At 40.6% G+C, this 15,002-nt stretch overlaps 1 protein-coding gene across 1 annotated transcript; it reads right to left on the bottom strand.

Moving 5' to 3' along the window:
* Positions 1-13,194: 13,194 nt before the first annotated feature.
* Positions 13,195-14,999, bottom strand: LOC139312149 (uncharacterized). The gene has a single exon (XM_070936712.1). It carries the CDS (start codon positions 14,991-14,993, stop codon positions 13,926-13,928), a length of 1,068 nt encoding a protein of 355 aa, XP_070792813.1. The 5' UTR covers positions 14,994-14,999; the 3' UTR covers positions 13,195-13,925.
* Between the last annotated feature and the right edge of the window lie 3 nt (positions 15,000-15,002).

Genomic DNA, 15,002 nt, shown 5'->3' with positions numbered 1-15,002 from the left:
AGACAAGATAACAACCCTGCCCCGGGGGACAATACTGAGACCCAAAGGCTCTTTTCAGAGCCACCCACAGGCTTTTTGGAAGAGCTTTTCGCTGCCCTAAATAAATTCACAAAATTAAAATGTCCAAGAATGTTTTTAAATACCAATCTAAGGAATGTTAAATGAACCTGAACCCAATAGGAGTAGGCTTGTTAAGCTAGGTCTAATAGTTATCAAAGTTTAGTGGCAGCTTATAAAAAGTTGCAAATGGCCCTATTAAGCCTGGTCATGTGACCCAGAATGGCCCTGTTCTAAAAGTACTGTATCAAGCTAGACAAGTTGATCATTGAACAGTAATAATTCTTCCACTGCTCAATAAATTTAGTACATAGGTTGCCAATATATCTCCTTTTGACAACTGGTAATTTCTCAGGATTGAGAAAATGAGATAAAAATTTTAAATTGGTGTAAACATTTTATTTACAACCACATTCTAACAGCCAGTTTGGTCTACTGGTTAAGGCAGACTAGAAACCTGGTGTTTCTAGTCCTGCCTTAAGCATGAAAGTTAGCTGGGTGACTAGACCCATCGCTCTCAGCCCAATTTGCCTCATGGGGTGATTATGAGACAAAGGAGGGAGTGTTAGGTATTGCTGCCTCGAGGTTTTATAAAGGTGGGATAAAAAAATCCACTAACTTTGATTATCAAACGTACTCTTTAGTGATACATGCACAAATGATACAAACTCAAGGTACAAACTTGATTGCAGAAAATATGACTTCAACTGGTCAACGCCTGAAATGCTCTACCCGACTCCATTGGTTACATCCTCTAACCCTCACAACTTCAACCTTAAATTGTCTACCGTGGACCTCGCCCCATTCCTAAGAGGTCTGTAAGGGGTGTGCATAAGCGCACCAACATGCCTACCATCCCTGTCCTACTGTCCCCATTTGTATTTCCTTCATGTCCATGTTCATATTCATATCTGCTATCTTGTACATGCTTGACAAACAAATAAAATGATTGTATTCCTCTTCCTCAGCACACTCCTGTTCAACCAGGAGATCCTTGGTGCTGTCACAGGTCTGTGCTCCAAAAAAAAAGGGTTCTGACTTGCTCTTTTGACAGCAAGAAGAATGGGACAATCTTCTCTCCAGCAAAAGCAGCAGGTGAAAAAGTGTTAAGGTGCTGTGATTGGGCATCAAACATGTTACTCACTCCTCAGAGTCTAAATAATACAGATATATCAAGCCTTGACCCTGTCAAGATATTCTCTCTTTGCAAAGCTCAGATTCCCTTCTCTGGACTAAGGGGGATCCCACCCTTCCATTTGACTTGGTAACATCCTTGGTAACATCCACTGCCCAGTTTTCTTCTGTGGCTTTTATTTCTACCTCCTAGGAATGTCTTCCTGAAGCAAATGCTCTCAAAAATACAAACACATAAGGAATCAAATCAAATTTCCCCGAAGCTGGAGATGTAGTTGAATCTGAAGGGTGTGTGTGAAAATCCCCAAATTTGAGATCCTCCAATACCCATAAAAACAAACTAGTACACTAAATACATCCAAAGTTACTTTTGCAGATTAAATGCCCAGACAATATACAAAAAATGAGGAGTCTGGGAACACCTCTTTCAACTATCACATTTTATTAAAAGGCATAAGCTTTTTTATGCTATTTGCTTAGACGACTATTTCAAATGGTATTAAAAATAAGGTATTAACGTACTTTTGATCATTTTTATTTCCAGAAACCAAAGGAAAACAGGCTCTCAAAATGTATTTATGGTGTTTCTTCTGATGTTTCAGTACCACAAAGTCAGGCAGAATGGAAAATGTTGTATTTATATTTCATATTTCTTAACTCTTCTCCCTCAGAGAGGGGCTCTGGCAGTGGTGGGTTGCCCCCAGTTTGCACCGGTTCTATAGAACCGGTAGTAAAACCGGCGGGAGGCTCTGCCCACCAACCCCGACGTCACCAAAATGCTTCTGCGCATGCGCAGAAGAGCGCGTGTGCGGCTCCGTTACGAATCGGTAGTAAAGGTAAGTAGAACCCACCCCTGAGCTCTGGGCAGTGTACAATATAATCAATAAAATCAATTTAAGGTTAAAAAGTTTTAAAATTGTAATAATATAAAAGTTTCCAAAGGTGGAAAATTCCAAGATGGGGGATTAGTAGTTGTTAATACAGGTGTGTGTGTGTGTGTGTGTGTGTGTGTGTGTGTGCAAGTTTACATGGGGCCAGCCAGCCTCATGGTTGTGTAGGCCTCTGCCACCCCACCAGGCCTCACAGCTAAGTTTTCATCCCTTTACAGAAGGCTAAGAAATTGGGGACTTTCCTCACCTCTGAGGGCACAATGTTCCACAATGCAGGGGCAGCAGCAGAAAAGGCCCTTCTAGACCCCGCCAGTCAAAATTTGAAAGAGTAATATTTTATTTATTTTTAAAATCCAGAGACCAAGAGGCCTAATGGTTTGTCTACTACACGAATAAGGCTGCTGTTACACATGAATCAACTGCCGTTGATTCGTGCAAGAAGAAATGTTTAACAAAGTGGTTTATCCAATCATTTTTCCATGGTATATTTAGTATTATATTCAAACTACAATCTCTGGTTTTCTGCTTTCTTAACGAAGTGGAATCTTAAACAAAAAAAAAAATTGCCATAAGATAATGTGTTAGAGCAATAAACTACATAAATCCTGACTGAATTACAAATTTCTTGAATTCTGTTTGCTTGAATTCTGGCGTTCCTGAAGATTGAATGCTTAGAATAAGGCTATTTCTTGTTGTTTTGGCATTTCCAAAAAAGTGTGGTTGCTGAGAAACCAGCATGATGCTATTGCTCACTTGAGAACTTCATTTACAGCCCTAAAATTCCAGCTTTCGGTTTCAGTATACTTTTTAATTTATTAAATTTATATGCCACCCATCTCATTGTCAAATGAATCTGGGCAGCTCACATTTTCAATATTAAAGTGAACAGAAATTAAATAAATTAAAAAAACAGCATATTGTGTGCTATCTGTCACTTTGAAAACAACACGTTCATTTTTCTTTAGCCAGTTTAAACCTTCTGCATATAGTTAAAATTACTGATCTTTCAGGACATATCCAGAGAATGTTCTTAGCAGCCATTAGTTCTGTGCACATTTATTCTTTGCTGGGCAAAATTTCACATGCAAAGCTACTTCTCAACTAGGAGCACTGGCACAGAGACTGTCTTTTATTTTAAAGCGTGTGATCAATTATATCTTGAAATTAACAGAGGGATAGATAGAAGTGGGCAGCCAAGGGAATAAGAAGAATGGCAGGAGGGCAATGCAGTCAGATAATACACAGCACCTGGAGGCAATTTAAATTTTTGATCCTAAAAAATTAGAAAATTCAGTTGTGTCCAATACACTTCGTTGTGTCACATTCCTGTTTCCAGTAGTTACCTTTTTCCACAGTTGGTTTCAGGATAGAAAAACAAACAAGATTATATAATATAATGTACATACATACATACATACATACATACATACATACATATGCATACACATACATACACGCACACACAAACACACACACATAATTATATTATTTTTAGGATCAAAAATTTAGATTGTCTCCAGGTGCCATATATTATCTGACTGCATTTGCCCTCCTGCCATCCTTCTTATTCCCTTGGCTGCCCACTTCTATCTATCCTTCCGTTAACTTCAATATATAATTGGTATTATAATCACTTATATTATAATCTTTATAATATAAATATATTTGTCCATTTTCCCCCTTATACGGTTTTCCGTATCTTCGGTGCTATATTTACTAAAGTAGAACAAAGATTCATGGACAACTACAGCAAATCAACTTTCCACTTTGGCTTAGCTATATTGGCATATTTAACAACTCCATGTTCATCAAAAAGCAAAAAAGGAAACCAAAAGACCAGAACAGCTTTTTGCCAGCTATCAACCAGATACACAGGGATTAACACCAGGATTAACATCAGACAATCAATCAAGCCATAAACATTTCCCTAATTAAGGATCTGCCAACTCAAATAAACAATCCAGCCATAAAGAACCTAATCAACAAACTGTCAAGGAAAAAGCTACACACACACCCCAACACTGACAGAGCAAACCTCACACTAATATTGAAGATGTTTCAATATCCTGGTTGGTAATGAAATGCCCACAAGCAAACAACCAAGGTCAGGGAGCATCAAGGACCTGAATTCAACCTGAGCTACAGATATTCTCTTCTCTTGGTATTCTTCTCTTGGTACATATGGGCATCAAAGTCACAAATCTGTCCTTAAGGTTATGAATGTGCAAAGTTCCTACTGATCTAATTCCAGAGACTATCTTGCAGGAACAGGCTTTGTAGTAGAAATTTCACAACTTTTCCTTTAACTCAGGTGGAACACATTCAGGACTTGGAATTCCTCCGCCTTATATCTTCAAACAAGAAAACAGACTGAGTTTCAAGCACTTTGGTGATGAGTACATTCAACAAACAATTCTTGAAGAGTTGCTTCAAGAAAAAGAGCCACTTTTGTTTTAAAATGCCTTTTGTGAGGAGCTACAGAAGTTGCATGCAACAAGACCCTCTTATTCAGCATTATTGTAAACGTACAGTCTGCACTGAGGGAGGGAGATGAATTGGATGACTTGGAGACTTCATCCAAGTCTACGATTCAATAAAATAAAATAATGTACTGAAGCAGAGTTCAGGTAGTTCTCAACTTACGACCGGTTGTGTAGTGACTATTCAAAGTTACAATGGACCTCCCTGGTTCCAAAATTCCACCCTCCTCACGGTCATGTCCTCACCAGTCAGCATGCATTTATGGTGGTTTGTAGCATTTAGTGGTCAGATGAGCAATTTTACCATGTTTTTGCTAAAAATTGACATTTACTTCCAGTTTTCAGCAAAACCTGCCCATAGCAAACCATTGGTTTATTAATGATTGCAGCATTCACTTTAGATCACCACAAAAGTCATAAAATTGGTTTGATCACATTGGGGGCCCTGTTTTATGACTATCACAGTTTACAACTGTGATGGGCAGGCTCCATTACAGCCATAAATTGAGAATTCCCTGTAGCTAAAAGCACAGGAATAATTTAGGGCTAATCAAGACATTGTTACTGCATTGAGCTCAATTCTCTCCACACCAGGTGCCACTAGCTCTCCACAACCTGCCTGGTAGTACTGACTAATCTGGTCAGGGATCCAAGAGTTCCAAAAACAATGGTCATTGGCTATTCCAGCCTCAGCTCCTTTTTTTTTTTAACATAATTGTGGCACCATAGAGATGGAAAGTAAGACCCCAGATGACCGTCTGTTCTGCACCATGACAGAAACATTATGGTGGACGGAGATGACTCAAACATTCATAGTTTATCTAAATTCTTGCCATAAGAAGCTATCTAAAAAATTTAGCTTCTTTTGTATTGTTGGGGTCATTTTATTATTTTTAGTTATGTCATTTTGGAGTTTTCTTTAGATTCTACCTTGGATGTTTAAACTATTTTTGTATGCTATGTAAGGCATTGTATCTTTAGATTGCAGCAGAATATCAATGTGTTATAGATAAAATTTATTTATTTATTTTATTTATTAGTCCAATTTATATGCCGCCCTTCTCCGTAGACTCAGGGTGGCTTACAATGCATTATAGCAATAGCCTGCATGCTTTTGGGGCTTTCGGGGGCCCCTAAGCGGTGTTGTTCTATACAAAGCTGGCTTATTGCCCCCACAATCTGGGTCCTCAATTTACCTACCTCGAAAGGATGGAAGGCTGAGTCAACCTTGAGCCTGGTGAGATTTGAACTTGCACTAATTGCAGGCAGCTGGCAGCTAAGTGCTAGCACTTAACAGCACTTAGTCCACTGCACCACCGAGGCTCTTACTTAAAATTGCATAAGCTATGGTTTGTTTTAATTGTGCTTTGATTATAGGCTTCCTACAACATGCTTAGCCAGAAGCAAACCAACCACTTTCCACTTTAGTAAAGCAAGGTGTTTAGAAATTCAGGGGTAAAAATAATTCTCAGCTAGGCATGTTTATGCATGCTAAACATACACTTACAAAAATAGGTGACTTGGGGAGGATTGTGAAATGAGGGGCACTGAACATCCCTGCTGATGCTAGAATAAAACCCATTGCCTAAAACCAATGGGAATGAAATCCTCTAGGACATCATCACTTGGGAGAATTGTGTTTTCTGTCTGGCTTCTGTTGAAACAAAATATTCCCAGTGAGAGAAGCAAGAATGAAAACAACAGGTTGACAATTAATAGACAATTGCATCATCTCCACACCACAGAAAATTACATAAAAGAACATCAACCATCCATAGTGGCCAAAAGTATATAGTATATAGTGGGTATATAGGTCAAGTAAATGCATGCAGATTTAAGGGCTTATTTGTAGATTTTGCTTTTGGATACCTCCCCCCCCCTCCAAGTTAGAGAGTATTAATAGAATGAAGGAAAATGTCCCAGGATAATGTTGCAGGATCCAATCTGGGTCGCTCACCAGGACCAGAGGTTTTGTCTTCTGAACTTTCAGAAGTATGCTGGAGCCCATCTTTAGGCAAATTCTCTTTAGCAGTGTGTGTGCGCTCTTCTGTGTATGGCTGTTTTTGTTCCTGCTCGTCCAACAATCTTGGTAGCTGCAAAATTGCAAAAAAAAAAATAGCCAGGGAAGTGATTGAAGCCTGGGAAACAGGCCCCTTGTCAGTCAATAGGAATGCTGAATTACCACCAGCCTATCAAGCACTTAGAAGGTGAGGGCTGGGCAGCACAAACAAAGGACAGCTAATGACTTAAAAGCCAGCCATCAACTCACCCCAATCAACATCTAAAAAGCCACTCACAACAGGCACTATAAGTACCACACAGAGAACAGTACACACTCTGCTCAGGGGTGAGTTCTAAATTTTTTTACTACCGATTCTGTGGGCGTGGCTTATTTTGTGGGCGTGGCTAGGTGAAGGGTAATGTGACTGGGTGGGCATGGCCAACGGTTTTTTTTTTTTTACTTTTAAAAGCATTTTTTCTACAACCTTAAGAGGTTGCAGAAAAAAATGCTTTTAGGAGCCTCTGACAATCAGGCAACTCAGCTGGGATCGCCAGAGGCTTTTAAAGGCTTTTTTTTTTTCTACAACCTCTTCGGCCAAAGAGGTTGCAGAAAAAATGCTTTCAGAAGCCTCTGATGATCCCAGCTGAGCCGCGCGATCATCAGAGGCTTTTTTTTTTTACTTTTAAAAGCATTTTTTCGGCCGAAGAGATTGTAGAAAAAATGCTTTTAAAAGTAAAAAAAAAAGCCTCTGATGAGGTGGGCGGGGTAAGCGAGTGGTGACCAGGCCGGGGACCGGTTCGGGGGCATGGCCAGCCAATGTTATTACCGGTTCTCCGAACTACTACAAATTTTTACTACCGGTTCTTGCGAACCCACCACTGACTCTGCTAGAGAGAAGATGGGCTCCAGCATGAAAGCTCAGAAGACAAAATCTCTGGTCCTGGTGACCGACCCAGATTGGATCTTGCAGTATTAATAGAGTCCTGGATTCAGACACCCCTAATAAGCTATCTTGAGAGATAGGTTTCAATTCGAACCTTGGTGGCTACTAGGATTTAAAGAGTATTAATATATTTTGATTATTGATTGAAAGTCTTGGAGCTCAAGGACAAAATATGTACTTTGTTTCCCATTTAATTCTTGGGCTATTCCCCAAAAACTAAAGTGTCTGCATTTATTATCACGTCTCACAATGAATAACAGTTGCTCTTCTGCTGACATAATGCCATTCTTTTTGTCTTTACCTTCTTTAACTTTCTCTTTATCCTCTTCAGATACAGGTAGCCTTTGACCAGTGGTGAAATGTAAAATTTGTTACTACTGGTTCTGTGGGCATGGCTTGGTGGTGGTGGTGGTGGGGGGATAATGTGACGGCGTGGGTATGACCAACTTTTTTTTTTTTTTACTTTTAAAAGCATTTTTTCTTCAACCTCTTCGGCCAGAGGTTGTAAAAAATGCTTTTAAAAGCCTCTGACGATTCCAGCTGAGCTGTGCGATCATCAGAGGGTTTTTTTTTTTACTTTTAAAAGCATTTTTTCGGCAGAAGAGGTTGTAGAAAAAATGCTTTTAAAAGTAAAAAAACAAGCCTCTGATGATCGTGCAACTCAACTGGGCATGGGGGGGGGCAGGGATTTTTGCTACCGGTTCTCCGAACTACCCGCCACCATCGCTACCGGATCGGGCGATCCAGTCCAAACCAGGAGCATTTCACCCCTGCCTTTGACTTACAACAATTCATTTAGTGACCGTTTAACTTACAACAGCACTGAAAAAAGTGGCTTATGGTCTTTTTTCACATGACCGTTTCAGCATCCCTATGATCATATGATCAAAATTCAATTGGTATGTATTTATGACAGTTGTACTGTCCCAGGGCATGTGATCACAATTTGTGACCTTCCCAGCTGGCTTCCGACAAGCGAAGTCAATGCAGGAAGTCAAATTCACTTAACATCTGCAGTGATTTACCATATTTTTCGGACTATAAGACATACCTGAGTATAAGACCAAGATTTTGAAGAGGAAAACAAGAAAACAAATAATTTTTGGCCTCTGTCCGCGAGTCTGGTTTTTGCCCTCCCCAGCCTCCAGGAACACTCTGCACGCCTCCCAAACCCTCTGTGCATCCCGTTTTTGCAAAAAACGGGCCTGTTCTGGCATCCCAAACACCCCATGTGTCACGTTTTTGCCCTCCCCAGCCCCCAGGAGCCCTCTGCAGGCCTCCCAAACCCTCTGGGCATCCCGTTTTTGCAAAAAAATGGGCCTGTTTTTGGCAAAAACGGGATGCACACGGCGGGGTTTCGGGAGGCCAAAAATGACTGTGTTCGATGTATAAGACGCTCCAACATTTCCACCCTCTTTTTTGGGGGGAGGGAAGTGCGTCTTATACTCTGAAAAGTACGGTACTTAACAACTATGGCAAAAATGATTGTAAAATGGGGCACAACTCAGTTAACAATTGCATTGCTTAGGAATGGAAATTTTGGGCTCCATAAGTCGTGGTGATGAGGATTACTTGTACTTCAGTGGGAACTCTCTTCTGGTGAATGCCAGAATCTTGTTTGGCAACTCTCTTCTCCTTGTTTCAGCCTATAGTAGATTCCACACAGCTGCTTTCTGGTTTCTTCCTTTTCTAGCCCCAACAAACTGTTATCACATTTGGGAATCTCTTCTGGCCAGCTTTGCATGGAACTGCTGGAACTTCTGCTGGGCTGGATTACTAATTACAACTTCTTTACATCTTTCATTTTCATGGATTAATTATGTACCATCAAGCTATTGTCGTCTCTTAGCAGCCACATAGATAGGATGATCTGTCCCCTGCCTGGCTCTTCAGATCTTCCAGTGGTGTACCCATCTCCACTGTTTGAGTCCATCCATGTTGATGTTGTTTTCTTCTTTTCCTTCTAGCTTTCCCAGAATTATGGACTTGTCAAGGGATCTGAATTTTACATAAGGTGCCAAAATGTAATTTGAACCATTGATGCCTCAAGCGAGAACTCTGAATCAGTTGTTCTATGGTCCATTTATTTGATTTCTTGGACACCTATGACATCCTGAAGAATCTTACAGTAAACTTCCAAAAGCATGAATACTCTATCCTGCTTCTTCAAAGTCCAACATTCACTTTCATAGAATGTCACAGGAAAAATCCTTGATTACATACTTTTGATCTTGCTGGTAGACCTGTAGCCGGATATCTTTTCCATGGTTTTCACAGCTATCCTGCCAAGTGCTAATCTAGTTTTACTTTCACACACATCTCTAGTAATTCTCCTTCATACTTATCCCCTCATTTTTTGTTTCATCACATCTTGTGAGCTGTGAGTGCTCACTTTCTTTGGATTTTGTATCTTCTGATTTTTTTTCTTGCCTTTTTTCACTTTTCTTTTTACTCAACAGCCATCTTTTAGTTTAACAGAGTTGGAAGGGACCTTATGGACATCTAGCCCAACCCCCCGCTCAAGCAGGAGACCCTAAACCATTTCTGACAAATGGCAGTCCAATATTTTCTTGAACATCTCAAGTGATGAAGCTCCCATAACTTCTAAAGGCAAAGCTGTTCCATTGGTTGATTGTTCTCACTGTCAGAAAGTTCCTCCTCATTTCTAGGTTGAATCTCTCCTTGGTCAGTTTCCATCCATTATTCCTTCAGGTGCTTTGGAAAACAGCTTGACCCCCCTCATTATTGAAAATGTTCTCACAACCAGCAACTTCCTACTTATCCAGTAGCTATTCCACAAGGTCCCAACTGTCCCTGTTTAATACTTCTTGGCTCCTCTGTATCCCTGTATAGAACAAGACATGAACTGTTGGCAAGCTATCCCAACAGATGGCTAATGAGTTTGTTTAATTTACAGCAGAGCCATTCAAAGGTTCATTGAAAGAAATTGGTTTGTTCCCTAAGTTTTTTTTTTTAACTTTTCAATTTGGACTATTTATTTATTTATTTATTTATTTATTTATTTATTTATTTATTTATTAAATTTTTATACCGCCCCCTCTCCCGAAGGACTCGGGGCGGTGAACAGCCAGAATTAAAAACACACAATACGAATATTAAAATACATTAAAACAAAATTAAATTATCTTAGGCTTCTCCAATTTAAAACCCCGTTTTAAATTATGGTTTTGTGATTTCCTTGTGCTCTTTCACACACCAAACCCAATCCTGCTTAGCAACCATGACTAAGATCAATTGAACTGCTACTTGCTGTGATACATATTTTTACAATTATGATAAAAAAAATAAAAGACACTAACATTCAATAAAGAGTTTTATTTAGAATTTGCAGGAAGTACAGGAAATTCTCTAATTTAAATTGACATTGATTAGGGAAATCAAACAAGGGGGAAAAGTTAAGACATGTCAAAATTCTGGACTGGTTCAGTCAATACTTTAATTAATAATGTGGATGGTTTAAGTTAACGTGACATATCAAGTCAAACATTTTTTATAATTATTCTATAAACCATAACTAGAAATCCACGCAACTAAGCCAGCCACATAGAAACACTACTAATTCCAGTTTGATGAATTTTGTGCTTCATTAAAACCGATATCATATGTTACTCTGTTCCAAAATTGTGTATTTGAGAACAAAACAATTGTTGTAAAGCAGTTCTCCTAGCACCCTCCAAATCTGTTGGATTAAAATTTCCAGTCATTATTGGCAGATCCTGGATTTGAAGCAGTTCAAACAAGTCTGGCTATGAGATTTACAACAAACAGGAATAGAGGCCTTTCAGCTCTCTTAAATATTGCTTAAAAGTTCCCAACCATACACCTCCTTTCCTAGGTCTTTTAAATGTTTCCTTTCTCATGTTTGCTCCTTTTGCCCATCTTCCTAATTCTGTATTTTCTACTTACTCTCTTATTCAATATCTGAGCTACTAATTATCTAATTCTTTCTCTTCCACTAATCATTACGCTATCTATTTTTAAGAGACAACTTCAGTCCCAACTGGGTTGCCAATCTGTAATAAGAAAAGGCAACTATGAAGCAGGTGAAAGTGATTACAAATGTATTATTATGAATTAAATCAGATTGTTTTTGTCCTGCTCTGCTACTTTCTGAGTGACATTCCTATCCTGGTATTCAATGGTCAAATGGAACTCTCCTTCCAAACAATGACACCCGTTTTCAAGCAAAATTGATCAGAAATCCCAAGTTAAATAACCTCAAGGGAATTTGTGTAATGTCCCCTTGGATAATGGGACAAAAATGGGATACATCATAGAGTGGCTTGGAAGATGAAAGGCCTGGAATTTGAGGCAAAGAAAATGTCTATTCTCGAGTAAACGTAATGGCAGCTCCAAGCTTTGAGCCAAGCTGAGGGGTATAGTCAGAATACTCCATATAATTCATGTCTATAATTTTTGGCAACAACTCTGTAAGGTATGTGATTTATTAGAATATCATATTTATTTATGAGTGTGTTGTGCAGGCAATTAAGTAAACTGGATGCAATTTTAAACCAAGTAGTAGGAACACGGGACTAGATTGTGTCTGAAGGTCCAGTCAAGGGTCTCATATTACCTATAGCACATGCCTGGTTTGGATAGAAGAATTAGAGAGGTAGAAAGGAGGGCCACATAGGGTGGAAACAAAGCTCTAAGTACTGAGCCTTCATTTGGGGACATGAATCACCACAATGCAAATTATCTCTTTTCTGTTTGCATTCTATTCCAATACATAATAGCTAGGACTACTTCCCTGATTTCAGGACATTCAAATCTTGCAATGTGAATTGTTTTGTAATCCCAACAAAAAGCCTGCCAAATCCATCAGGGTTATTCCTCCCTACACAGAGTCTGAAAGTAAGAAAGAGAAAGAGAGTAAACTGCCTCAAGAGTTTTGAGTAAAAATATGCAAATGTGATTTTTCAAGATGTAGGTCAGTAATTTAGCACTGATTCCTGACCGTAAGAAAATTGTGGATTGCCTTTTGCAGTGTTTTTGAGTAACAGGGAAGGATTTCATTCCCCATAGACGTGGGGCCAACCTGGAGAGGTTTAAAGTAAACGTATACACATTCATGGACATCAGATGAACCACAGCTCCTTACTATAGTGATTAGATAGTTCCTTCAGGCTCTAGAAGTAGCTTTTGGTAAGAACCTAAATGACCATTTTGGGAACCAAGGGTAGACCAGAACAGCCTCTGGTCTGTTCTTTATAAGACATGTTGGCAGGAATGGGGTGGTGGGGAAAAAAAGACACAATATTCATTCATTTTCTAACTTCCATCACATGATGGGAGCTGCCATTTTAAAATATACCACAACGCCAAAGGACCGACATTCTACGAGGGAGCTATGGGAAATGCAAAGGGCAACTTCCAGCACCAATCAGAGGGCTGCTGCTAGTGAAGTCCACGAATGGAAGGCAACGTTCTTCAAAAGCTCTTTCCAGAGCTTCCCACCTTCAAACCTGAAACCAACCCCAGCAAAGATGTTGGGTTTACATGTTGCATTGGGCCAAAAGATGGTTTCTTTGGTTTTGGTACATTGTACTAATCTGGCCAAGTGTGGTTTATAGAATAAACCACAGTTGGCCAGATTAGTGCAATTAGTACAACTAATTAGTACAACATTAGTACAACTAATGAATAAACAGTGTTTTAGGGCACATTATGCTAACCTGGGTAATTGATGCCTGTAAAGGCAGCAGCCTTAGATAATAAGAAAGGTGCAGCATTAAGGTTGCTGCTTTCTAGGCAGGAGCACCACCCGCAGGAAGGCAACAGGAAACCCAGAGGCAGAAGACAGCCTTGGCCACTTGCTTCGGTCAAGGAGGAGCAAGATAAACTGGCTACCTACTATCAGAAGTGATCAATTGCATTTTAACCCTAGTAATAACAACTTACAGATACTCCTTGACTTAACAGCCACAAGTGGGGCCAGAATTTCCATTGTTAAATGCCAAAGATGAGTCATCTCCAAATCTAACCATTTTGCCAGAGTTATTAAGCGAATCACTGGAATTGTTCAATGAATAAGCAAAGTCCAGCTTCCCCCATTAACTTTGCTTGCCAGGCGTCAGGTGGGATCGCATGATCCTGGGACCCTGCAAAACTGTTGTAAATATATGCCAGTTGTCAAGCACCCAATTTTTGATCACCTGGGGATGCTGCGACAGTTGTTAAGTGCAAGGACCAGTTGCAAGCCACTTTTTTCAGGGTTATTATAACTTTGAATGGTTGCTAAACAAATGGTTGTAAGTCGAGGACTATTTGTATTCAGAAAAGAGGCAGAGAAAAGCCTGCTATCCTTTCCCCAACTTCTGTTCCAAGGGTTTTTTTTTGTTTTTGTTTTGATGTGTGTATGTGTGTGTGCAGAGGAGGATAAATAACCATTTATCCTACTTTTCCTGTTCTCTCCTTTCCAAGTATGTGCTAAAAAGATCCCTGATCTCCCGGGCATGTGGGTTGGACATGTACATCAGCTGTCTTTCTGGCTGCTGGTAAGATCTTGACACAGACCTCACCACCTCTTCCCACCCTTCCTGCTGAGGTTCCCCTTTGCTCTCACAGATGTTGTGCAAAATGCAGCAGGCTACAATGACCCGCGGGGCGTAGCGTTCTCGCACATCAAGGCGGGAGAGGAGGCACCGCCAGCGGCCCCTGAGCCGCTCAAAGGCATAATCCACCACTGTCCGGCAGTGGCCAAGTGTGCTGTTGAAGAGCTGTTTTCGGGAGTCCAACTGGCCGCTGTAAGGAGTCATTAGCCATGGCAGAAGAGGGTAAGCAAGGTCTCCTAAGATGACCGGCTTTACTTGCTCTCCCTCTATGTCCATTGTAGTGTTAGGACCGAAAGTGCCTTGATTCATGGCCCGGAAGATGGGGGAGCTGCGAAAGATCCTGGCATCGTGAACTTTCCCGGATCGCCCAGCATACACATCGATGAATTTGCCTTCATGATCCACCAGGGCCTGCAGAACCATGGAGTAATACCCTCGGCTGTTGATGTATTCCATGGCTCGGTGAGCAGGAGCAATGATAGGGATGTGGGTTGCATCAATCACCCCAATGCAATGAGGGAAACCTTTGGCTGAAAAGCCTTTTATCACCTCGCGGGGCTTGGTCAGAAGAACCACATGGTGATAGACATCATAAAGAGCTTGGCAAACTTCCATGACTATCCTGGAGACAGTGGAGCGCCCAACGCCGAAACACTCTGCTACTGAGCGGTAGCTATCTGGGGTGGCCAGCTTCCATATGGCTATGGCCAGCTGTTTTTCAACAGTAATGGGTGCCCGCATGTTGGTTGTCTGACGTTCAAGAACTGGCCTCAATCTGTCACACAGCTCCATGAAAGTCTGCCGACTCATCCGGAAGTTCTCCTGCCAAAGGTGGTCATCCCAATGGGGCAGCACCACCTTTTCCCACCATTCGGAGCGGCCCGGCTGCACCCAGAAGGCCCGCTCCATGATGTAGAG

Source organism: Pituophis catenifer, unplaced genomic scaffold (genome assembly GCF_029215685.1).
Source record: "Pituophis catenifer annectens isolate HBS135680 unplaced genomic scaffold, rPitCat1.0.hap2 SCAF_2, whole genome shotgun sequence".
Taxonomy (NCBI): domain Eukaryota; kingdom Metazoa; phylum Chordata; class Lepidosauria; order Squamata; family Colubridae; genus Pituophis; species Pituophis catenifer.
This window is presented reverse-complemented; position numbering and strand designations above follow the sequence as displayed.

Coding starts and splice junctions, on each gene's coding strand:
- LOC139312149 (XM_070936712.1), bottom strand. CDS start 14,993: ATGGAGCGGGCCTTCTGGGTGCAGCCGGGCCGCTCCGAATGGTGGGAA.